The sequence below is a fragment of the Ornithodoros turicata genome, chromosome 2 (assembly GCF_037126465.1).
Source record: "Ornithodoros turicata isolate Travis chromosome 2, ASM3712646v1, whole genome shotgun sequence".
In the NCBI taxonomy this organism is placed as follows: domain Eukaryota; kingdom Metazoa; phylum Arthropoda; class Arachnida; order Ixodida; family Argasidae; genus Ornithodoros; species Ornithodoros turicata.
The window spans coordinates 89729075-89755270 of NC_088202.1; the positions used below are offsets into that span (position 1 = coordinate 89729075).

At 44.6% G+C, this 26196-nt stretch overlaps 1 protein-coding gene across 2 annotated transcripts in view; it reads right to left on the bottom strand.

Annotated features, from left to right (window-relative positions):
* Nucleotides 1–1025: 1025 nt before the first annotated feature.
* The window catches only part of LOC135385726 (guanine nucleotide-binding protein G(q) subunit alpha), a 35637-nt gene continuing 10466 nt past the window's right edge, over nt 1026–26196 (bottom strand). Inside the window, exons 4-8 of one of the 2 annotated variants that reach the window (XM_064615208.1) lie at nt 24627–24755; nt 21801–21930; nt 20502–20655; nt 15298–15405; nt 1026–4368 (exon numbers count right to left, since the gene is read on the bottom strand). In XM_064615208.1, the coding sequence (XP_064471278.1) occupies nt 4286–4368; nt 15298–15405; nt 20502–20655; nt 21801–21930; nt 24627–24755 (604 nt within the window). In that variant the 3' untranslated portion in view covers nt 1026–4285. Of the gene's footprint in view, nt 4369–14889; nt 15204–15297; nt 15406–20501; nt 20656–21800; nt 21931–24626; nt 24756–26196 lie in introns of those variants that run through there. The other variant, XM_064615207.1, reaches the window with a different exon arrangement.

A 26196-nucleotide genomic window follows, 5' to 3' on the forward strand; every position in this document is an offset into this window, starting at 1 on the left:
CATCACTTGCATTCGACCGCAGGCTCTCACCCTGAAACCGCCCAGTTGCAGTTCTGATGTGAAGCGACCAGCATGAATGGGACTACCAAGCAGCAGTTCACAAATTAACCCCAGTTGACGTTCCAAAAACGAGGCCGTACTTCGATTTAAACTGCAGCGTAAATATGTGTAATACTCCGCAAAGTACTTCGTAAATGACAATAAAGTACATTACTATACACGGTTGTAGACAGAGTTGTTTCTTCCAATATTCCAATTTTGTGCAGCACAGTGTAGTGTGGGTTCAGTGTAGAAACGAACGGAACCAATGAATCGCGACGCACTTTGCACTGAAGCGCACAGTGTAACATTCTAGCCAGTATAATCCTTTTCTGCACAGCAACGATCAGTAGGATTCGCCATAGGGAGTTTTAGGAAACCGTGATCGCCGTCCGATTCCCTTTTTCGTATCGCTATCAGCCAATCGGCTAGTACTACGCTGATAGCTGATTGGCTGATAGCGATACGGAAAAGGGAATCTGAGGGCGATCACGGCACAAGCGCCGACTGCGAAGAGGCTTGGGGGGCTGAGCCCCCTCCGGGAAGTCTACCCAGCTGACACTCAACATGAAAGATTCGAGGGATATCCTGGGAACCGCGTGCTCCATGAGAGTGATTTATGAAAATCCTGTAGAAATTTGCCACGCATCGTCGCAACACAGAATTCCCGACACCCTGCCCGACGTCTGTGCATGGAAGGGGGGGGGGGAGACGTTGTGCACCGCCCCCTCCGGCAGATTGAAAACTCTCCGCCTATGGATCACAGTGTCCTAAAACTCCCTAATATTCCAACGTTACGTTCGTAAGCACTGGATTTCATGGCAAACCTACTGTCAGTTTTCGAGTATGCAATCCATGCTGAATTAAATCGACCCAGTTAAGCTACTCCTACAAATACTAGTTTTTTTTTTTCTTTTCACAAACCACCAGAGGCAGTAGCTGAACTGCGGTTCACACACCGAGAGTACAAGACACTGGGACACATGAGAGGCAGCTCGCTTGGTTTCAAACGAGAATTTTAAGAGAATTTATTCAATACTTTACCCAACGGTTGCATTAATTTGAATATTACAAATTTACACATCCATATAAAGGTAAAGTCCTCAAAGTCCATGTCCAAACAATTCTGGCAAAGCTTTTTCTTCAGAGCTCACATCTTTCCCATAATTATATACATGCACACACAAGCACACACACACACACCACTGTCCTGCACCACTCTGGGAGTTTAGTCACCTTCGTCATCTCGGCTGCGGTCTTCAATGCTGGCAGACGCACTCACAGCGAATGTTTCTCGATGATGCACACATAATCGAGGAAGCGTAAGTAGTCCTGTCTGTTTTTGCACTTTGCCAGAAAACAAAAGCAAGCGGAAACAAAGAACCGTTCTTCCATCATACAACTGATGTATTATAAGAGTAATCATATGCTGATCAAAATGTACCTAGAAGTACCGATGCACACTGAATACACAAGACAAAAACCCATTGCGTAAATGTCAATATTTTAATAGCATGCACACGCGATGTAATGTACCAGATCGCTACAAACTTAGTTTGATAACGAACGCCAGTCCTAGCAACAACCCTGCCACTTCTAGACTGGGATTTGCATTAGCCCCTAAGGAGCGATAGAAAAACCATGTTACCCCATTGTGTGTGTGTGTCTGTATATATATCTCTCACGCTCTTAACTGAGGTGTTGAAAGTGTTGAAGAGAAACTGCAAAACAGTTGCATTTTGCAGCATGTATGGTAAGCATCTTTACTCCATCCTGCCTTATGCAACAAGAATCAGGTACCAAGTATTTTTTCACCGAATGGGTCTCCTTGGATGTTCCCAAGGGGGAAGGGATCATACGCAGACCTTGCGGCACACAATCCTACAGGGGAGGGATGCAGCCGAAACAACTGGCAACATAACAGGGAGGAGTACTGGCAATGCACCTTCCCTGCATCTGCAGCCATTTTTTCCTCCTCTGTGGGGGTTCAAGCACACACACACACACATTTTGAATAGATACCGCGACTGTTTTTTTTTTTTTTCTTCCTTGATCAGGATGCTTTCTTCGTACCTTCAATGTACAAAGAGTGCAAGTTTATTCCTTTGTTCCTCCTTGTCCTCTAACTAAGCAGGCATTGCAGAGATAAAGATTTGCGCCTTCAACTCGGCCTAGCACTGATGCAGGAGGACACCCCTCGGCACACCACTGATAAACAAAAGATATAGAAACCCCCAGGCCAGTAATCTGCGCATTCATTCCGGTCCTAACTCTCGCACGCAAACACACTCATTTAAACGCCCAAGGAAAGACATATCCTGAACAATCCGCTACACTATGGCGGTAAAACTTTTTACAAAGTGGGAGGGGAGCATTCATACTCCACAGACAGCTATGGTATTGGCAACGTGGCAGTAGTAATTATTTTCTCTTCTTCTCACAGCTGGTAAAAAGGCATGTTCTAGCATTTTGCTCTCACAACGGTACACCTTAGTTCGTACAGAATGAAGGAGTCAAAAATTGCAACAAAAGCTTGTTTCATATGTCTATGCAGAGCTTGAAATACTTCGACGAGCAAAAGCTCAACAGTTTTGCATGAAAAACGTGGCCTTTTCAGACAAAATAAAGTTAATTCTTTTCACTGTTATGGTTGAAAACAACAAATATAAAAGGGGGGGGCAATACTGAAGCAAGCAGATCTCTCAACGTAGAGGAGTAACAACAGTAGACGATGCGCCACGATGGGTCCTTGCCTCACATTTGGCGAGAAAGGAATTTAAAGAAACGTAGTACACAATGGACCAGTCCGTGGCTCAACCAATGCTATACCTGTTAATATACAATGCCACATGCTGCAATGTCCTTCCTGTCCCAATTCATATCCTCCCCGCCAGCTAGCAACACTGCCAGCCGGAGTTTCTCGCTGCCTCTCGAAGTTTTCAGCACACAATGTTAAGGCTGAGTAGCATAGGAGAACCACAAAATGCAAGGAAGTTTTACACAGGCATTTTTTTTTTCTCGCTCTCTCTCCAGAGTCCAAAAACAAAAAAGGCAGACAGCACCTTTTTCTTTTTTCGTTCCCACTAGAACCAGTATAGAGCAGCACTTTCTCGAAAATACACTACTGGGGGAAGGAGGGACAAGAAATACACACAGACATCCCGCCACCAACTGCAGAAGTGCCCAGCCCACGCACTGGGAGGGACCACTGTGCTGCATGCACAGGACTCTCCAGTAAATATATATACTTATAACTGTCAGTAAGCCAGTGTAGGTGGCATGCCTTTCAAGGGCACGAGCATGCTTCTTCAGCACTCGGGAGAAATTGGACCCACTGCTCTTCTCCCACCACGTGTTGTGCCACGCTGCCATGCACCACTCATTATGTACAGACATTGACTAGGTAAAAACAAAAGAAAGAGATTGAAAAAAATGAAGCATCTAAAAAGAAAGAGCACAGACTTCCAATTGGTTTTGAGCGACACACACGCACGAACACCTCTGCACGGGCAGGACCACCCACGTAAAACTCATCTTAGCTTCATCTTCTCATATTTTGTTTTTGCTCCTTGGTGTTTGAAGATGGGCGGATAGTTGTTTTCTCTTTTTCCTTCTCCTGCTTAGCCAGTGGCGGTGGTGCATCCTTAAACGATAATTGCTGCCGAGTGTGCGTTTGGCTCCGCTGTGCCCGAAGCAGCTGCTGCAAGTGGGGAGCAGGATAGTTTGGCACTCCACGCAATATGTTTTTTTTTTCTTTCTTTCTCCCATCATCCTACAGAGTCCTCAGTTCAAAAAGCCGTCTTCAATTCAAGGCAGTGTATAAAACGTAAACACAAAACTTAAATACTACCACAACGAAGACAGGGGGCTCAAACGCGGTAAAAGTGGGGTTCAAGAAGCACACATTGGGGAGGTTGGGGAAGACAGACACAAAGTTCTTCTGAAAAAAAAAAAAAAGAGACAGGTGGGCAAGGAAACAGTCCGTCGTCATAAGGCCTACGAGAGACAAGTGTCACAGGAGGGGGCATGCCCCTGACTTTCTCTCCTTCTCGCTCGCATAAAAAGCCGCGCTCGGTGGCAGCAGAGAGCCACGCTCTTTCTCCTCCCTCAGCTTGTCCGTTGTGTGGAGCAAGCGAGCAGCAGCATGTGGAAAGGCCTCTCGCCTCTCTGACGCAACACCATGGTGCTTAAGAGAGCGCGAGAGTGTGAAGAAACAAAAGGGAAGAAAACCTGTGGTCAAGCGTTCCTACACTAGGTTGTACTCCTTCAAGTTCAGTTGCAAGATTGTGTCCTTCACGGCAGCAAACACAAACCTGATGTTCTCCGTGTCTGCAACAGAACAGAAACCCCAATGTGAGATAGAAGCAAAAATTACTCATTACCGACTACCCAATACTCAACTACTTGGTATTGCTCCCAGCAGAGCCACACCATAGCTTAAACAGCCCTGTGAAGATAGCAAAGTTTTCTACCTCTAACCCATAGCTTTGCAAAAGCATAATAGTTCCCTTGTTTCTTAGTAACTGAGGCATACTGTGAGCACTTGCACAGATGAGTTGCAATACAAGTACAAGTAAGGTGGGGAAGTCAAACCCATCTATCCGATCCCAACATTATATCCGAGTATCATTTAAGTGAGCGTTTATGACATTACCAGTCGAACAGTGTAGCGTGCCACTGCACATGCATGTTTAGTAAAGGAATTATAATTTATCTAGATCAAAGTAGCTATAAGATCACATTCTGTTAAAGCTTGTCCAACATGGTTGCCAATAAAATCTCGAAATTGAATCTCATGCCTTGTCCCCTTTGACAGCGAGTACAACAATAGCTAATGTGACTACAATGGGGGCGGAATTGCGCTGCCCATTAGCATACATCTTGTCTACAAAAAATTAGAGGTGCGAGAGTATTAAAATTTTAGGCATTTAAAAATTAGGCATACATGCCTATACGCACGTGTACAGTAAAATTATTTTTACAATGAAACAATGCGCTGTTCTCATGAGGCAGCAACTTGAAATCCAAAAATCTTTCACGAACAGTGAACGCCTCTGTTGGCATTGTAAGTTCTGGTGAAAGAGGCGGCAGAAAGTAAAGGGCAGCGATATATTCAGAATGTGGGATGGTTTAGTGATGAGCACATCTCAGCAGGAAAATGAAGGTGGCAAGTGCTCTCTTCTTGCACTGACAATGCCTTCCGCATTTGTCGTGCAGGCGAGAAACTGCACAGTTTCCCTGTGCTCTCACGCGCGAGACCGTCGTTCCTGACGGTAATGCAGTTTCAACAGCCTCGTTCATTAGCAGAGTAAAACCACAATCCGCGACAATGTTGTATGGTTGTGCTCATCCCGTGCGATTGTTTCTGCGATGTGCGTATTCAGCGCTTCTCTCACTTCACTGAGAAAATCTACACGCGCACCTCAAAACTTTGTCGCGACTCAAATCGTGCCATGCGGGACGGGCTTAAGGCTATATGCATCTTGCTATCATCTGTAACAACAGTTAGTGCAGTTTCAAATGACTTTGCAGCGTTATTGTCATCCTAACTGGCACTTTTAACATGCTGTCGCCGAGCGCTGGAGTTGGAGAAACTACGTTGAAATACTGTCACGTCTGAATCCTCGATTATCGTTGTCATCACACGCGACCATGATGCTATTATATATCGCTAACTACCACAAATAAAAATCTTTTTAAAAAAATGCGTGCCAGACGCGGGTTTTGGCTGTGCATGGGGTGGCATGGTGAATCGCAAATATTAGATTCGTATTCGAAATTTCAAATATTCGCACACCTCTACAAAAAAAAATTCATCGGCAACTGCTCACGAAACGACTGCAGAACTGTCTAGCAACCTATACTGGAGAAGAAACTGTGTGTTGTAACAAAGTTGTGCACAGGAAAGTCCACACAAAGTCTATCAGGCATGCACAGCTTCATATTAAGGCATGTGCATGTCATCTACAAAACACTTGTGGAACCACAGAAGGCGGCAACGATGAGAACTGAGGAAGTTAAGTCAATGAGTGAGATTACTGAGATACCTAAGGGTAAGAGTAAAGTGGAGAGGGTGAAACCTTCACCTCAAAGGAGTATGGAGTGCACCTGTACAGTGTGATGTGAACATCCTACCCTCCGTAACTGTCATGCAAAATATTTCCTCGGGGGTGATGTTTCCTGAGAAAATTAGTCTGAAAGAATGTGCACGGCAAACTCTCCACACTCCAGGCTTGCATGCACGACGCTGGCACATGCGAGCATTTAGATTGAGTGAAAGAGTCTGCTGCAATGACAACAGCAACGCAACCTGTCAATAGCAAACTACTTTCGCTGTGCCAAATGAAACAAGAAAAAGGAAGCGTGCACCTGACTATTAGGCACATCAGATGACATCGCATACTAACATGCTGGGGGAGACAATTTGGGACTTACAAGACTGAAAGCTGTCTGATGTACCAAGATAAGCTCTGCACTCATACTTTTTGTGCGAATGCGTATCCCAGAGTTTGTGCACCTCATGACTCCGAATTCAATGGTATTCTTAACTAGCCTTTCCATGCTCCTTCAAGGTCACGAACTATGTGCTTTGCAAAATCCATTATGTTGGTAGGTCGCAAGGGAATACAGGGATGTGATTGACCGAAGTCGTTTTGGAGCACTTTTTGGAGCAGCCAAAATTGTGTTTGGGAGCAGCGAAACTAGCTTTTGGAGCAGGCGCGAGGTAACCCCATTAAAGTACAACTACAGCATGCCAGTGTGGTGCTTGGACCTCAGCTGTGTGGATAAGAATAACTTACTACATCCAGCTCTAAAAAGTTCCTATTGGGTCCCATTTTTATTGCAGTTCTAAGTTGGCTCACAACTAATTCTCCCAAAAAAGAAAATGCAGGGAAACCATCCACTTGACTACAAAGTAACTAGCTTTGGAAACTACACAAGATGATAAATATATTAAGAACATTGACATGCTTTGGCTGCCGCTCACTTCGACTAGGGGTGTATGCGCCCTGGAATATTTTCAAAAGTAAGCAAGTTCAACAGGTAAGCAGGTGATTACAAATGCACACTTTTCTTCTTCAGTACCAGTTTCTCCAATGCAACGGCTAGCCTTGCTTTGGCTTGTGTAAGTAAGGTTTGGCCACTTTCAATATTCTCGAAGTTCTTTGACTTCACGCCATGTTCAATGAGCAACTCAGCATTGGTTAGCATTTTTTTAGCACAGAGCACCTCATTCTGCAGGTCATCTTGCTCATCACTGCTTGGCCCTGCCAGGGCAATGTCAGCATATAGTCGTTTTTTCGCCAGCTCCTCTTTTGCTGCGACACGCTCCCGGTACACCTTGCACGAGCCTCTCACTGCCTTAATCACTGCAGGTGTGACTTTAAAAAGGCTGGGGTCACCTCCAGACCTCTTAGCATATGACACAATGTGCCGTGTACCGTTGACACTCTGAACTGTCAGCCGTGCCCTCTCCTGAAGAATATGACGGTACTCGCTGAATCCTCTCTCAAGATCTGCGTTGCCGTGGGGGATGCACAGCAAGGCTTTTACAAGCCTGCACAACAGAGGAAATTTTGTTGTGCTGTCAGCCCTCTTCAGTGCAAAGATGTTGCTCCAGTATTCATCAAGCCTTGCAGATGATAGTGCTCCGATGGGTTCAAGGTGAAACAACGTGTATTCATCCCTCACGGACGATACATCAGGAGGCTGAATCACTTGTGGGAGACGCGCTGCTAGGGTTCTGAAGTCACCGGACGAGCTCTCCTTTTCCCTAGACAATGGGTGGAGACAGCGTAGGCTTTGTAGCACAGCATTGTCAAAAGGCAGTCATGTCAGGAGGTACGTAGTGCACTTGAGGTAGAAGCTTCTTGCGCCCAACCTGAATGCTTTTTTCTCTGCTGGGTCCCATGATGACATTGCTGCCTCTGTGACCTCCCCAACCTCAACCTTTGCCTTCCAATTTACAGCTGACTGAGGTTGCAGCGAGGGCAGCTCACTGCCCTTTCTACAGCGATATGATTCAGATTTCTATAATCGCCCACAAAGTTTTCGAACAAGAGCCACCATCTCGTTGTACAGCAGATGAACAAGGGTTCAGTGCGTTGAAACAAAGTCAGAAATTCTGTGAAAATGTCTGCAACATTCCTGACAAAAAGCAATTTTGGTTAGAAGTCCTTGTTCGAGAACGCCTTCCGCAAGCGTTCACGCAGCTGCCCTCCTGAACCACACTGACTTTCCGACATGACAACATTCTTCACTGCCGAGAACTGCTCAATCAGTCGACTCGCTGCAGGCCCCAGTGCAAGCCACCTCGAACTTAAGTGACGGAGGAAGACATTCTCAGGCAGCCCAAGCACTTCCTACTGTGCTTTCACTGCGGCACTCTGCACAGCAGAATTCTTGACGAAATAATATAGGTCCACCACTGCTGCCTCAACATCTGATCCAAAGGTGTCTAAGCCATGTCCAAATGCATTATGAACCTTCTGAAGGCAACACTCACCTACATCTAACATATCTGAATGAGTTTCCTTCATCTTTCGTTTCAAGCTTTTCATCACGTTAGGTCCGTCGCTGAAGAGGCAGATCAGGTTATTTTGCGGAAGGTCCCGAGTCGCCTTGGCAATTTCGTTGCACTATATCAGACGTCGCGGAACCCAGCAGAAAGGACTCCAAACGTTCAGCAACCACCTCTTTCGTGACATCAGAATCAAACCTTGCAACAACATCTAGCTGTTGGCACCGCTGCCCCACTACGGCTGTTTCGTCTCCTGCGATTGCGCAGAAGACAGATGGTCTGTTGAGCTCTTCCACAACTAGCTTCTTAAAGTCATGCCCGAGGCCACCAGACACAATGTACGATGCCTTACTCCGTTTTCACGAACTTACTCAGTCTGGCGATTTCAGAGTCCGGAAACATTAGCGGATAAAAGAACGAGGCGGTATCGGCCCAAGAGTACGGAATTCCTTTTAGTGTCAATGCCAGCACGAAGAGAGTCTTCGCCTGCACGACGCGGTCACTCGCAGATAGGGCCCCACTGTTGCACGTCAAGTCCAAGCCTTGCTGCACATTCTTCGGCCGTTTTAGTATTCCAGAGTCGTCCCGGTGCTGCTTGGCACATTCGACGTGTCACTTGTTTGACGGCTGCAATACCGTGTTGCCTGCAACTGATGCTCTGGTTGCACAAGACACAAAAACCGCTGTCGGGAGAACCGTGACAACACCACACTGATATTCGGTCACCATTTTCGTCGATTTCGTTGAAAATATTGGCGTTGAACTTCGTGGAACGACCTACGCAAGAAGGGACCCCTTTTTCCATCAAACGGCACAATCGCGGGTGGCAACGTAGTACCCCACAGATCAACTAAGTGCACACGAGGTGAACCATGCATTTTGAGAGTGACAGTCTCAGAGGGTCGCTTGTACGCACAATACGGCATTCGTTGCGTTCGGTTCAAGAGACGCGTGCGCCGACAGCGTTTCACTCGCTCGCGGCGACCGGTGAGATCACTGTCCTTGCCCTCACCCATCTCGCTCGAAAGCTCCAACAGCGGGGGAGGGGAAAGGGGCAAGTCACGACGCGTTCCACGCGTTGTTTCCCCGATGACGGAGGCACGATTTTAGAAAGCAACGTAAACTCAACGTTCGGCGCAGGCTCGGCGCCGATTACTAAAATTTGAGTAAATTGTAGCAGGACGTAGCAGGGCTGGGCCAATGGCACAGTTTGGCGCAATTGGCGCAGCAATCACATCCCTGGGAATACCCGTGCCAATCCTGTCTAATCCCATTTCCTGGAAATGTTGGCACCCAGTAAATACAGGTGAAATATAGATTCGGATAGCCCGCTATAACACAGAACAGTGGCGGAACTGACAAATTGCTGTTCGTAGCAGCTCTTGTAGCGGGGAAAAATGCGGTTTTGTAGCAGGTGTCGTCGCGTTTGGGGCAGACCGTACAGAGCCCTGATTCTGATGCAAAGAGGAGAACAACGATGGTGGCTCTACTGGTGCCGTCCCGGAGCAGTATACTATACACGTCATGACAGGAACCCGTGTAGAGGACTACCATCTCTACAAGTATATAATGCTGTTGGAAGCCAATCTCGCTTGCCCTGAAACACAAGCCTGGAGTATTGCTTCTCTTCAGGTGCCAACTCGGCTTCTGTGTCAGCACCGATCACTATGACTTCTTTCCAGTTTTCTGACAGGTTTATGTCAACGGGCTTCAATGCTATGCCAGACTTGTCTCAGTAAGCTTGTGCACGCAAAAGACAAACGAACAAACAAACAAAAACAAACATAGGATCATTTTTTTCTAGGCTTTCCATTTGGGAGAAAAGCATGTGCAGCAGAAGCTCAGTCCGCTGGAACACAGTCTGGAATCCCACAATTTTGATTTGATTTGATTTGACTTTACTGGCGCAAGGATACGGGAATCCCTCAAAAACGTCCGCACAATTGCACAGAAAAAGCATCTTGGCCACGAACTTCTTGTCATTAAGGGACTGTCTCAGACTATTGTACAGCACACCAGATAGAGCCCTCCTGTCAGACACTAATACTGCTTTGAGTGCTGGAAACGGCCGGATCAAGTGTCAGCCAGTGCAAAATGAAGTGGCGAAGAAAGACTATTTGAGGTACACCAAATGCATTCTGGGTGAACTTCAAATGTTTGCTCTGCGACGATGAGTTCTCGAAGTAGTGATTACAATCTAGAAGAGCAGCTTCCACGTGGCTACACGCGGCACGTCCATGGCCGAATGCATTACTACGCCTTACGCAAAGAGCAAGAAGAGCAGGATTCAGTTGTTCTTTGAGTTCAGGCCGCTTCAGGCTGAAACAGGTACGATGTCCTACACGTAAAAGCAACAACGAAAAAAAAAAAGAACTGATACGGGAACGGCCAAAACGAAGCACCACGTTGTAGCAGTGTCCACACTGAAGGTTAGTTTACTTTCGTCCTCAAACTTTCATGTTATTATATCAATGTTCAATGAGACTAGAAATTGGGAATGTAGTTTCCATCATCGGGCTAGGGCACACTTAGAAGAGCTTCCTCTAGAACCCTTATTATGAGCAACGCTGCCTTGCTGATGCCTTGCGCACATGCAGCATTCGCCCAAACTTTGTTTTGTTCTATTCTGGCTTGCGTGAATTGTAACTGCGAAAAGCGTAGTTTAGGAAATTGCTTGAATATTAGCACAAGTTTTATGCAAACGGAGCTGCTTGAAACGCAATGCAAGTTATGACTGTGATTGCGGAAATCCGAAAAGGCACGAGCTGTTTCATTAAGCTCACACGCAACACAACACCCAATGGCGACCTCCCGTTGTAACACGTAAGTGGTCTTACCTCTCAGTTTTGATAGGGACATCACGTGGCCAGCTGCGATTTAGCGATGACACCTGAACACGACCTACTAGATTATAGCGACCATGTCATAGGCACTCCTTCCCAGCACCGCATTTGGAGGCAGTTGTGGCGCTACTCATCGGTCCGGTTAATGCTTCCTCAATTTTTACAATACTTTGTACTTCAGCTTACCTTAGAATTTTTGTACAAGCGGTGGATGTCCCAGGAGACATGCTCCTTTCTAAAGCATTTCATAGCATTCGAAAGCATGCTACGCGTTTTCATAGGAGCTGTTGTTGTCGTCTGCTACCGTAGTAGTACGTCCGCTTCTGCGCGTTCAAAATTCAAATTTCCATTGTCGAATCATGATGTAGATCTCGCGGGTCGATGTGTATCGCTCATAGCAGATCGTGTGGACGGGCTGCCCATAGGGGTTGCCGATTATGACATGGTCGTTATAATATAGTACGTCGTGGTTGGACGTGAGCAGCATGCTGCAGCTGCACGTGAGATACACCGGAGCGCCGCCATAATAAAAGAAACATTATTACAATTTTCAGTTTCGTTTTCCACTTGCAGAGTTCATTTTTGGAGCAGGCTTGGTGCAATTCTTCGAAAAACCAGCTATTTGTAGCAGCATGTAGCAGGATTCGTGCATTGGCGCAATTTGGCGCAGCAGTTCCACCACTGTGCCGAAGTGTATGCTGGCTCTTGCTTGGCCAGATAGCTAAAAAAGTGGGTGGAGCTTCAGGTATAGGCAGGTCCTATCCGAAATGGTCAGACTCCCTTTTTTATACACAGCTCTGTTACCATGTCGTTTCCACCAGTAACCAGAAAGCTGAATACAGTCGAGTCTGTTATCGCTCGTTACTATGTATTAAGCTATAACGAGATATTGTTATATCTTCAATTCAATGATAACTCCAATATTACGATCAAATTGCTGGTTCCCGTCAGCTCACCCACTGAAACGCACGTAAAGTAAGAGCTCGATGTAATGATAAACACAGGAGTGCTTGCTGGTGTACGGCGATCAGAATTCTCCCGCCAGCCGTTAAAACATGCGACAGTTGAGAATGAAGATTACATTTTAAAAATTGAAAAGAAAGGAAAGAATCACTTTTAAGCTGTGACCTCAAAGAGGACTGACGTGGGAGCGCAGCAAAGGGGATTAGATGCACGCGGTGCAGAGGGTAAGACTGCAAAAGCAGTCGCGAGAAGTAACAGAGGTTGCTCTCTCTCCATGTTGTTGTTTGGCACTCAACATTTTTCTGATTTGCTGTGCGCAACAACGGCGGCTCCGGCAAGCATTTTGATGGCGAAAAGCACCTGTCTCCAAATGAAGCTGAGCATGCTTGACGGATTTCGTACTGGTGTGCCAGTGGAAAACCTCACTGCAAAGTACGGTGCCTTCCAAAATGTTAGTTGGCGGACACCTTGTGTCGCCACTCGAACAATTGTGGATGAATAAGGCACGTTCTGGTGGACAATACAGTTCTGCTAGAGGGAGTGGTGGTGACTTCTGTGGTTATGACACCGTGATGGGGAGCAATGAACAAGGTCACCAATCTTAACAGGTGAGGAGCCTCACGTGGTATCAGAGATTATGTTTTTAATGGAAAAGCTCTCACGAAATGTGACAACGCCAATCTGGGGCAAAATAAGTATTTTCATCATTCATGAGCATCTCCAGCGGCATCCTACTTGCCCCGTTCTACTACGCCGGCGTAACAACCGGCAATTTTGCAAAAAGTTCATGCACTGTATAACGATACACCTATATAACGATGTGATTTTGCATTCCCATCAATAATATTGCTATAAACGGGCTTGACTGCGTAATATTGCAGCTGCTGTTATGGCATTTGCATGGCATATGTTGTACAAAGAGTCGTGGGTGGGAGCTTACGTAGTCACATTACGTGGAACTTTGTTTTATAAACTTCCCAATAAGTTTCTGTAACTGGAACAATGGGACAGGGTGGAAACTGAGCGTAGCTACAAGGTATTTATTTGCGACACAAACCATTTGCGAGTAATTTAACTATAAATGTTTTCTAGCAATATAGTTAAGACCCCTTAAATGCAACCCCTTTAATGGTGCTCTTTCAGTGTTATTCTTGTGTCCATCACCTAATTTGAAGAACCAGATATTGAGGGAAAATATCACATTTTTCTCTCGTTTGTCTCGTATATAGAGCTGCACACTGTTTTTTTGCATCCAGTAGCACAGCCCACAGCAAGTCATTTTAATCTCATCTTTCAACGATCCCTTCTCCTATGTTGTTCTCTTGTCTCCGTGTTTCCCACATTTGGGGATGTGCCACCCATGACGTGATTTTTGCTATTCTTGAAAGGATAAAAATATATGCTCTCATGCTCTGTGCAGTGGAGGAAGAAGAAAACTTGTACCTGACTGCCACACTCAAACACTGGCATGTGCACACAGACCTCAAGCTTTCACTCACAAATTGTCAGTACGAGCAACCCAATGTTCGCATGCTTGGAAAATCGTAACTTTGAGGATGATATTAATTTCGTGAAAAATTTGGAATCAACTACATTTTACTCTAAATCATACATCGCGTGCATGTAACACTGTGCAATATATGCAGGAGACACAAACTCTGCAGATACCTTACGTCTAGCAATGTCAGGTGTACAACTTCATGCATGGTTCCCACTCAATTTTGGAACAATCGTTCAAGGGTCTTCCCATGGAACTTCTAAAGCACAGTCAACATTTTGCCCCAAGATGTAGAACACTGTTTACGGCCTGGACTTTTAATATGAAAATATGTATGAGCTACATGTACCACACGACAGAATACAAGGGGGTCGGGCAATAGCGATCCATTCACAAACGCGGCTGAGGACTCCCAAATGAAAAAAAATAATGGGACAGAAAGGAAGGCTAATGAATACAATGAAGGGAGCCGTTCATTTCTTGCACTTCTGGTTCCCGCAACTGATTATTATTCGAATGAGTGCTAACTCCTGGGGGTTTCCAAACTACAGTTTTGACTCCGGATATGCGGAATTTGCACTGCAGCTCCACAAAGATAAGAAAAACATGCAAAATCAAGGGTCTTCAAGGACAGTGGAAAATGCTGGGGTTTTCCAGACCTTGAAAACAGCATTTTTGAATTCCAGGGTATTCAAGGGTTTCGATGACCAGTGGGAACCATGTTCATGACACTTACATCCGACTCAACCCATGTTTGGACTAATATCACAATTCCAGGAAACCTGATTGGGTTTTCAATGCGAACACATGCTGGACAATAGACAAAAGATCCAGTCTCGAGACCATGGCTGTTTTTAACAGGATGCCATCACCTGAGCCGCTAGGTCTGCACTACTTTCCTGTGTACAAGGGCTTTAGGTCAAATAAATATAAATAAGGTGTCTAAGGCAGCCTGTACTAAAAGCATCATGCCACGAAAAGAAACAGTAACTGCTACACAACAGAACACTTCACACCTGCAGGAAAAGTAGAAGAGACAGACCAGTGATAGACAGCACCATCAAGAAGTCCTTAGGCAAAGTTGAACTCTTTAAGGTTGTTTTGCATTATGGTGTCCTTGACAGCGCAGAACACCATCCGAATGTTCTCTGTGTCTTTAAGAGGTCAAGCATGCAGAAAAGACAGACCAAGACAGAGAAACGAAAGGTGAAAAACGAGTAGAAAGACATTTCGTGCAATGTTAGTTCAAAATCAAATTCAGAGTAGAAACCACAAAGTAAGGAGAGCCCCATGGTTGCTGATGCACTAGGAGCGAGCAGAAAGTGAATCATGCACCGAGCTGGCGAACAGGGAAATGCAAGGAACGGAAGTGGAGCAATTAGTGACAACATCAAGACAGGGATGCAGGTGTCTGCATCAACAAGCTTCCCTACCTGTGGCGCATGTGAAATGGGAATAGATGATTTTTTCACTGTCTGGGTTGAGGTCCACAAACATTTTCAGGATGAACTCCCTAGCGTGAATGGCATCTTTCTTTGGTCCTACAAAAGCAAGTGAGGGGATGGGTTGGGAGAAGCAGGAATAAGCTACAAGGACCTGCCAGTAAAGCTGTGCAAACATTAGGACTTTTCTAATACTGAAGCGAATAACTGCGTACTCCGTTCGAAGTCCAAATCAAATACTGAATTCTATATTCTAAAGTTCTAATCCAAAGACTGTTTTTCTGAAATTGAACATATTCGAACAGTTCCGGAGCTGTACACCTAAGCCCAAAAATGCCACAAGAGAGGGTACACATAAAACAAAGTGAATGCTGCTTCATAGAAAGTTCCGCACGCATATGCATCACGTACATATGCTGTACGTCTGTGGATAAGCTGTACATTTATTCGGTTCGATTACAAAATGATTCGTTTCGTATTTGCTGCGGTTATACTTCTATTCTCTTAATATACACTTTAGTTTGAAAATCATATGCACAGCCTTACTTGCTAATGAAGCACTGGAGGATATGCTCTACACTAACAACACCTAGAACAACGGCCTTTACACTTCAGCCACAAAATACCACCTTGCAGACTACTCAATGTAGGATGCAACAATGTTGCTTGCAAATAGCACTAACAAGAAATATGCTGCAGGAAGGGTTACTCAGGGTATTCAGCTTCTATTCAATCTAATCAACCACCTTTACTGGTTCACTATGTGGTGAGAATGCTCCAACTTGGGGGGTCAGCTGTTTCCCATGGGCAATCATAGAAAAACGCCTGAGCACAAGGCAGCCAGCAACTCGAGACACACTTATTCAGTGCGCGTGCACTGCAAATATTGTTAGAGGTAGACACGTGGCTCCTACGGTGCAGTCGTGTGCAACAGATGCTGATACGCAATATTTGCTCTATATAGCATTTGCATCCTCAATGGTGCCAAGATCAGGTTCTTTCATTTGGCAATCACAGAGCAAATAGCTATTTTTAATGCAGAATGCATTCTCAGAAACGTGCAAATCGTGTGCAAGTCCTATCACATAATTCAATTAACATAGGCCCGTAGCATGTGTAAGAAATGTGGGCGTGGATACAACAATGATAGCGAACCACCCAAGACAGAAGATGACTTTAGCAATGCCAATAGAGAATATATTCAACGTGAACATTATGACATGTGTAACATGTGATGTAATGACAGTGCACAGCAATTGAAAAGTGATGGTGTAGCAAAATCAGAGAATGTATTCTGCATAGGAGTTGTTTGGTCTTCAGACCAAAGGATCTGCTGCCAATTGTTAAAATCAAACAATCCTAGGGTTTGCTGAAATTGCAGTAAACTTACCCTAGGCTCTTTAGCACGCGATGCAGTCAGTGCAAAACATGTAAATGTTGTGTCTCACGAACATACTTAGCACATTTATTACCTCTAATGCATGGCTTGGTTGATATTGCATGTGTTGATAACATACACTGGCTAGACATACAGTGGACTCCCAATAAACGAAACTCAGTTAAACCGATATTATGGATAAACGGAACAACAGGGTCACCTTTGGTTGGTTTCCTATATATGCAATGATAAAAATCTTCGGATAATTGAAACAACTCGTTTTATGTACTTTGGGTAAACGGAACAAAGTGGTGGTACCGAGATGCCGCCGAACCTGGAAGATTACCGTTCACGTCTGACAACCCGGGCAGAAGTCGTAGCCAGTGCAATCTAATCGATCAGTCACTCGTACAATGTTAGGCTTAGCTCGCGTCCACGTGTCTTCATGAAGTCTTTCAAGAAACAGCCACATGAAGAGCTTTCACTTGCATCAATGTTGCGGATAATTCGAGTACATGATCGTGAGAGCAAATCGAAGATAGAAACCATGAAATTTGATATGCCAAAGTCAACGCTGTCAACATAGCAGGCCGTGCGTATTGAATGGTGATGTGGATGATGCCACATGATAGAGACAGGTAATATCGGAAGCCTGGACGCAGGAAGAGGATGCGCAGTTTGCCCGGCAGAACAGAAAGATAAACCTCACTGCAGACGATTGAGATGCGCATGAAATTTTTTCCAAGGCTCAGGCATGCAGATATATTTTGTAAACATATAGACAAATGCGAAGAGAACAGCTGTTAATTCTTTTTTTCTTTGCTACCTATAGTAGTGGAAGTTGATATCTTGAAATAAAATTGCATTTCATTAAATCTATGTACTTTGCTTATATGAAACTTCTGATAAATGGAACAATATTTCCATTCCTTTGGAGTTCCGTTTAAGAGGAGTCCACTGTAATACAAGAAAACAAAATTAAAAGATGGACATTTGGATGCCTATACAAGCACCATCATTAGCGTATGAACAAAACACTGAAAATGCTCCAACTTTGGTTTTGCATTTTATGTCAAGCCAGTGTATGTTTTTAACCCTTTGAAGGGTGGGTAAAAATTATAACTGCGTGCCAAGATGGTTAAGGCTTCATAAACAACGTACACGCCTGACGAATTGTGGAAAGTTATCTATCAATATTCCTACGAATACCCACTAAGCCTTTGGCAGTCATAATACTTATATTTTCACTTGGGTTATGTATAACAAGCTAAACGTGCCACGTTGCCTGGTCGTGCAGGGGTAGCATCTCCTGCACGTTCGGTTTCCCTGCGCCGCCGTCCAAGTTACGAGCCATGCTCACTCTCCAGCGGTATTACCAGTATACTTGTAAAAATAACCCACGGATGGCGCCACAGTTCCCCGGAGAAGCCTCAAGCAGCCAAACATCACACCGAAAGCACCGCAGCGGCAGCAGCATAAAGACAGGATGCAAAAATTCAAACTGAGACCTTCGGACGCGTTGGTGCGCCCGTACCCGCAGCGGCACAGTTGCCTCCGACGCACCGGGGCACCCACACCCTTCAAAGGGTTGTAATGTTCCACACGGAAGACCCCTTGCCTCCAGCCTAGAACACTGGAATGTAACTTTATTGTTCCCTTTCGCAACCTCTCCTCTTCGTCTTCTGCCCACTACAAGGGTTAAATACAAGAATATGTTTTCTGGTTTTTGGTCTACCTTCAGTGCATGCCTTCTATTCTCCAAGTGTTTGCTGTGCACGCAGAAGCATTGCAGAGATTTCAGGTTAAAAATTTTGAATGTACAGAATTGGCTGTGGTGGTATAGTCTTCGGCGCAATGAGCACAGCTTAGTGAGATTGCTTCCTTGACATGCCCTTTGAATTCAGCGTCATGTACTGTAGAATAATCTTTCTTTGTGAGCAATTTCCTTAAAAGCAAAATCTGCATAGAGAGCCTGCCTGACATAGAGAGATACAGCTACTATTAAATGTTGCAAACACACATGTATAGATAGATAGAGACACAGTGGGACCTCATTATAGTAGTTCTGTTGTTAGTAAAAATCCTAATATTGTAAAGGCAAGCTCAGGTCCCAACTGAATTGTCACACTCTCTATGGCTCAATGTCATAACAATAATCCCTGAAAACTCACTGTTACTGGTTATTGTGAGCATTATTCGGCATGGTCACAACTGTAACAGGCACGTGCGCTGTGCTGAGCTTCAGGAACTTGACATGAAAATCTTAATTCAATGTTAGGACACCATACCATCAAAATTAGGATGAAGGTTTAGTGGTGTTGTGATTGCCAGCAGTTCCCATCCTGCGCACTTGCACGCTGCGTGAATGTTCTGGTGAAGGTTTGGAAGTGCGAGGATTTGTCTTATTGGGACTGAGCTTTGTAACTGGTGGCTAAGTTAGGAACATTCTCTTTCTTTTTTTGGTAAGTCAGGACAGGTTTTGTGAAGCATGGCTGATCCTCATCGAAAGCAGTCTGCTTGAACTCTCCTACAGAAAGCATGTTTCTTCAAGTCTGCACGTGACAGCAAATCGCGGATGCTTTCAGCGTTTCGTAGGCAACCTTATCTAAATGTTTTTAAAATGGCAAAATCTCCCAACATAGTAAAGCCCGGTGAGAATAGCCTGGTCCCGTCTGGCTTACTATAAAGGGGTTCTACTCGATCAGATAGATAGACAGATGTAAATGCTTTGCACTGACCACAACATTTGCAGCAATAACGTAAAGCAGAGGGTTCCTATAGTGCCAAATGGTCAGAGGCCATGGCTCGAGCATCCCACAACCAAGGCAAAAACACCACTCATGTGAAAGTCCTAAGTCAGAAATGGCATCAAGAAGGTTACAGTAGTGCCAAAACCATGACAGAATTCACTGTTAATTTCCTATGTTACACACGACTTTACTCAGATTTGTCATATTTGAGAAATTGACTTTCAAATAATTACTAATTATTTGAAAGCTTCAAAAGGAAGCAATAGCCTTCGCTTGTGATCGTCGAGCTTGTAGCATCACACTGGAAGTTGCAAGATATCCCCCACAGTGAAGGCACATATCAAGTCAGTTTGGTGTCACCATATTTGTTGTCATTGGTTTATGCAAAAAGAATGTACGAAGATTGACAGTCTGTCTGTCAGTCAGTGAAGTGAGTGGTATGTTGTACTTGTGCAATTATGATTGTAGGAGCAGATTTTTGAAAATCCATGTTTTGGATATCAACTATATTTGATGTTCCCCTGGAATGTGTTAGATGAACTGAGGAAAACTTTAAAGGGTGGGCATGATAGAGCCATGGCCATGGGGCAAGAATTAACCTTACAACATGAATGCAAGCATCTTCGAAAAACTGTGCACCTTCTAGTTGGTGTGCATGGCAACACAATAGTACTCATGATGCTCTTCCTGTTGGAAAGCACAGGAATGCTGAAGGGGCTCTCCGTTAATAATCGCATAACTAACCTGTGGCACAGGTAAAGTGGGAATACACCATACGTTTTTTATCTGGATTTTGCTCCAGATACACCTTGAGAATAAAATTTCTTGCAGCTGCATGGTCCTGCTTGGGACCTATAAACACCATCATTGTAATATTTCCCACCACAGTTGTATTTAGTTAAAGGCAATGCAGCCTCATTAAACCTTTCTTTATACTATGCACTGTTAGTGTTATTGATACAAGCCACTCGAAAGCAATATAATGCTCAGATATATGATAGACAGACAGAACAATGTATAGACTTTGCCCAATGGTGGCACAACTTCAGAGTCAAAACTATACTTACCATCGTACTCGGGAAAATAGTCCACTAAATGAGAATACATAATTTTCTCTTCTAATAAGTCTTTCTTGTTTAGAAATAGAATTACAGAGGAGTTCTGGAACCATGGATATGTGATGATAGTTTTGAATAATGCTTTACTCTCCTCCATTCGGTTCTGAAATAGAAATGATACAATGTGCTTTAGTTCAAGCAGAAGTTGTACACTTCTCATTACACCACATAAGGGGACAAGCACACAAAGGCCACCTGCACAAACATCTCATTCCCAATATACAATGCGCAAGTCTCAAATGTTCTATGCAATCAAGGACCGTGCATTTGGCCCATATGTTCATTCTAAGTTAGATCTTAACGTAATAGAGGCACAAACACATTTGTGAAACTTCATGACCTTAGAAAATTTGTTGCCAGGATATGCGACTCTGCATTGTGAAATCCAGTTATGTGTCCAACACAGCTTGACAGAATGTACAGGTCAAATATTGTCACCTTGAGCTTCATTCCCAAACATGCGATTTTCATACGCAGCCATAGCGAGAAAATATCACTCCTTGCTCTCACTCAGGTACCATCCCCAAACGTGCCACCGAGCTAGAGCACGAAAAATTGGCAGCGAGAGCTAGAAATCACAGTCTTGCTGGTATCTGCAACCTCGCGATCACCGAGTCACCGAAAAGGTTAGCCAGCTGTAGGACTCGACCACTCATCTTCTGGATTACCGGTCCAGGGCTCTACCAATTGAGCTAAGCTAACACCTCCCCAGCGACTTCCAAGGGCACGTCATCTGAAGGGACAAACCAACCACTTTCTCACTCATCCCCCTTTCACTCTTACATTTTTCTCACTCATACACGCATTCATGTGACGGGATCGACGTAAGCGACATCAATTTCTCATATTTGCTTCTCAGACGTACAATTGCACAAAACGGTCTAAATCCAGGAGACTCCCCCGGATAAATCGGGAGAGTTGGCAGGTATGCAAACACCTTTCAATAAGGAGCTCTTTACTGTTGTGAAGGACCCCTACTTCAAAGCAGTTCTAACCTGCCCGTCTGTCAGGGGGGGCAGCGGCCTTCTTGCCCCCACCTTTTGGCATATATTTCGCGTTGGCACTGGGAAGGAGGGGGAGGGCTTTGTGCCCAAACCCCCTACGGTAGATTGAGAACTTTCCGTCTATGGTCTGACACACAGTGGCACACAAGGAGTATCTTACTACAAATGAAGCCAACAGTCTCAACTTGAGGATGCGATCCAACCAGATGAAATACCTTATGCTCATGACAACAATGAAACTTACCTCATTATCAGATTCAAAAAGGATCTGGTCATATTCACTTAAGGCTACTAGGAATATAATAGAGGTGACATTCTCAAAGCAGTGGATCCACTTCCGTCTTTCAGAGCGCTGCCCGCCAACATCAACCATTCTGAAAGAAAAGATGGCATACACACTCACACAAGAAGATTTGTTTCACCTTTACATCACCTTTAGGGCATAGAATTCAGGCTGCCAATAATACAAAAATGGTACTTGCGGAAGTGTGTTATACACAGAGCCTGAAGTCTTTGGGAAATATTTTTTTCTAAATTTGGGGGTAAAAATCGGGCAATGAAACATGTGTATTAAATTCATGCGAATTCGGGTGAAAAAACTTACAGTATGCTAAATTTGGGGAGAAAACGGGCTCAGTTACTCTAACTGTAGTGGTTTGGTACAAACAGTGATGTAACTGCATTTGCTGCCAAACAAGTAAGTATCAGGGTTGTTAAGTAACTTATAAAAGTATCTGAGAACGTGTACTTAGATACTTTTTGTGTATCTTGAGGAAATATTAGATACATTTTCAAACACGCACTTCTAACTAACTTAATTACTTTTTTCAGTAACTTGTATCTGTCTGAGTATTTTTTGAGTAAAAACGACGAAACACCGTCGCCGAGGAGGAGGAGGTGGCGCGAAGGGCACGCCGACACTAGGGATCCTCCATGCGCGAGAAACTGCAGCAATCCGTCGAGGCTCCCTATCCGACACCAGGCACGAGCTCCACTCCTCCTCGCCCTTGCTGCACGTGATCAGGATCACGCCCTCGCACGTGACATTCCTTGTTCCTCTCCACTCTCTTGGCGACCTTGGCGGTAGAGAAGAGAATGGCCAAGTTTGAAGGCGTCGACGCCACCTCGGGCGCGGACGCCGTCTGTGAGGCTGTAACTACGAGCCAGCGAAAAGTTGCATCCGTTTTGTCAGAGGTACCGTGGCCACAATATCGAGAGCACTCTATATTCATCGGAACGAAGGAGAACGGGAATCTTGAGCTGAAATGTCTCCGCTGTGAGCCGAAGACCAAGTTTCTAAGCATCTCACCTGACCCTGTCTCGTTACCTTCAGTTTCGACGTTCGTTTCAATGTTTTGCCTGCAATTACGTACAATTACCCAAGAAGGGATGTCTCTGTGGCTCTAGAGTGACACCTATTATAAAGGCGAAAGATATGGTCTGCGTACAGAACTGCAAAAAGTACCGTATTTTCTCGCATATAATACGAGGTGCAATTTATAGACTCCTATCAAAAAAAGTTTTCTGACTCCCGTATAATACGACATTTCAGTTCCACCCCCTAACCAAGAAAAGCTCATCGTATGCCTTTCTCACATTCATCACATGTCTCTGGAAGTCAATCAGCTTCTGTTCGTAATGTAGGGGCAGCTTCTGGGAGATGCTAGTCCGGCGCCTGAGACAGAAGCCTGCTCGTCGCATGAAACGTTGGAGCCATCCGTTGCTTGCCTTGAAAGATGGACCCTTGCCGCCGTTCGTTGCGATGCCGTCGTTTCTGGCGAGCTGCACTGCCTTCATTCGAATTGCTTGCCCGGTTACGGCGATGTGCCGCGACCGAAGGTCTTTAACGTATTCGATGAGTTGCTTCTCGATCTCCGGATGATGTCCCTTCTTCGGGCCACGAAACGCTTTCCGTGTTGCTGAGCACTGAAACAACGACGCCCGCTGACGACGCCAAACACGAATGTTGGCTTCGTTAATCCCAAACTTTCGTGCAGCAGACATATTACTAGACGCTTCGGCCGCCAGTACAACTTCCCGTTTGTACTTGGCCGTGTACGAAGCCCGGCGTGGAGCCATGCCCGCGCGCGCGGTTACTTTCGGAAAGTTGGCGGGTGAGATGAAATCACGTGGGTGCGCGCGCATGACCAGGAGAGCTAAGGGGAGAGGGGAAACGTACACTCTTTCAAGAGAGGAGCGGGGCTCGTCGCCGTGGCTCATACAACCCGCAAATAATACGAACTCGCGTATAATACGAGTCCGCATTTTGGGGGTCCATTTTTCGGAAAAAAACCTCGTATTATATGCGAGAAAATACGGTAACTCCACCCGTACTCTGATACTTTTCCAAGGTATTTGTAACTGTATCTCAGTATTTTTTCCTGTCAGTAACTCTAACTGTAACTTAATTACTTTTGAAGCTGAATATCTGTAACTGTAACTTAGTTACTTTTGAAAAGTAACTTTAACAACCCTGAGTAAGTTAGTGCATTCCTACAGACATCCCAGTGAGGGCAATTTGCCGGGTAAAAATCGGGTTTCACCCTAAAGAGGAAACCTTCAACTCGGGGCGCAAATTCGGTGGGAGAATCGGGTAAAACCCTAAAACTTCAGGCTCTAGTTATACAGCTGTATCACAACCAACATCCCTGTGAGCAGTCATCAGAAAGTGAGCACAAATACCCAGGACAACATAATGGCTCAAGTTTGTGCAATGCGGGCTTTCCAACGAATGCAGTGCCTTATTTGGCAACAGATGAAAACTGACTAACGCGACAAGGTTGCCAGTAGGCACCAGCCTAGTAGTGTAACCATTGGGGCTATCACCAGCTTTCGATGTGAGGCCACGTCTGTGAGGTCAACATAAAGTTCCTCAACCAAGCGTGGGACGTATCCCACACAGACGCTTGAGAAGAAGGTCAAGAAGATCAAGATGATAGAGAGCGGACAAACATAAGTCGAAGTGGCAAAAGAGTTCAAAATATCGAAGCAGACGCTGTCCTACTACGTGTGGAACGAGACAAAGATTTTGTCTGCCCTTGAAAACTCATACTGCAAGAATCAAGCTTACCTGAAAATGATGGAGTCTAAGTCGAAAGGGTACTCGATGATACCTGTTGTCGGAACTCGGACTCGGAGGATGTCTTGCTGTGTGGGGAGGTAGTCTGGCGCTGCTATTCTGTCTACATCACTCAAATAGCTGTGGGTAGGAGAAAAAGTTGCTTTACTGCCTTTGGAATAACTATTGCATTTGTGAACAAACACAATACACCAGGTCAGCAGGAAAGTTATGTAGGCTCAGGCTTTATATTTCCAACATTAGACAACACAGACATTCATTTCTGAAGGCATGCAGGTATCTCAGGTAGGCTTTGCATTGAGGTATAACAAAACTGAAAAAAATTGTGTATCAGAATTTTTTTTTCACTGACATTATCTAATTTGCACTGTACATCAAATTCTCCAGAACATCCATGCTACAGCTCTGATAAAAAATTCATATTTGCAGAAATTTCTAGTTGGTGTCCCAAAGGCTCCCTAGCCAACTTTCCCACAACGCTTTTTAAATGGGACATGCTGTATTAATCTTCACACTACAATTTATCTGTAAAAGCAATACCAAAATAGATACTCATGTTGCAAGACCTGGCACATCAAATTTTATATAACTCAGAAATGATCATAAAATGTGACTGCTGGTATTGCAAGACTGTGATAGGCTTTTGCAAAGGTACCACAAACAAAGGTTGAAAACTCTTTTGGTCTATTGAGTTCTGCGCAAACAGTTGCAGCTAATAAATTATAAGCCAAGAATCGCACAGAGGAAGAGGATGAGGTTTCTTGATCAATCCTGGGCGCAACTGTTAATCACATGAGCTTTCACAGATAATTTTTGGCATGTAACAGTTGTACAGTACTACAGTCTGATACCTGAAGCAAACAGCGGTTCTGTTCTGTTCTGCTCTAGCAACAGGTCAGTCATGTTCATCGTATGACTAATTTGTAGCAGACGCAGCATCACATGAGCATGACACTTGAGAATAGGAACTGCTCAGATTTCTCACTAACACAGAGCATGGAGCAGCACTTTCGGCAGGAATAAAGATTCAGGAAACAAGAGTTCACTATATGTGCAGTGCTGAGCACTTCTCGCAAACCGCCACCAGGAACCATTTTAGAATCAACGGTAGGAAGTGATGGCATCAGAAATTAGCAATGCGACCTGCATTGCATTGCAAAAATGTGCAATGTAGCCAGGAACACCCTGGGGCCATCAAGTGATCATGTGATTAGTGTGTTATTTGATTACAAATTACGTGTAGATGCCCCATGGAAATGTTCGATCAGTAGAGCGTCATAGTTTTTGGAGATAAACAAAAACAAATGGCATATTCACGTCCAGTTTCAGTTTTACTGTGAGCAAGATAAAGGTGATTGTGATACTGCTTACAGGTATGGTAAAATGTAATTGACTAGTTTTGTTTGGAATTGGTGGCTTGATTGCTCAGAAAAACAAAAAACGGAAAGTGATAGTGACATCGTGGCAGTGGAAGTACTCCATACTCCATTCAATTATCAAGATTTGTCTACAAATTTACCGTATTTTCTCTAATTTAAGAACCTCAGACTCTCTGGTTGTG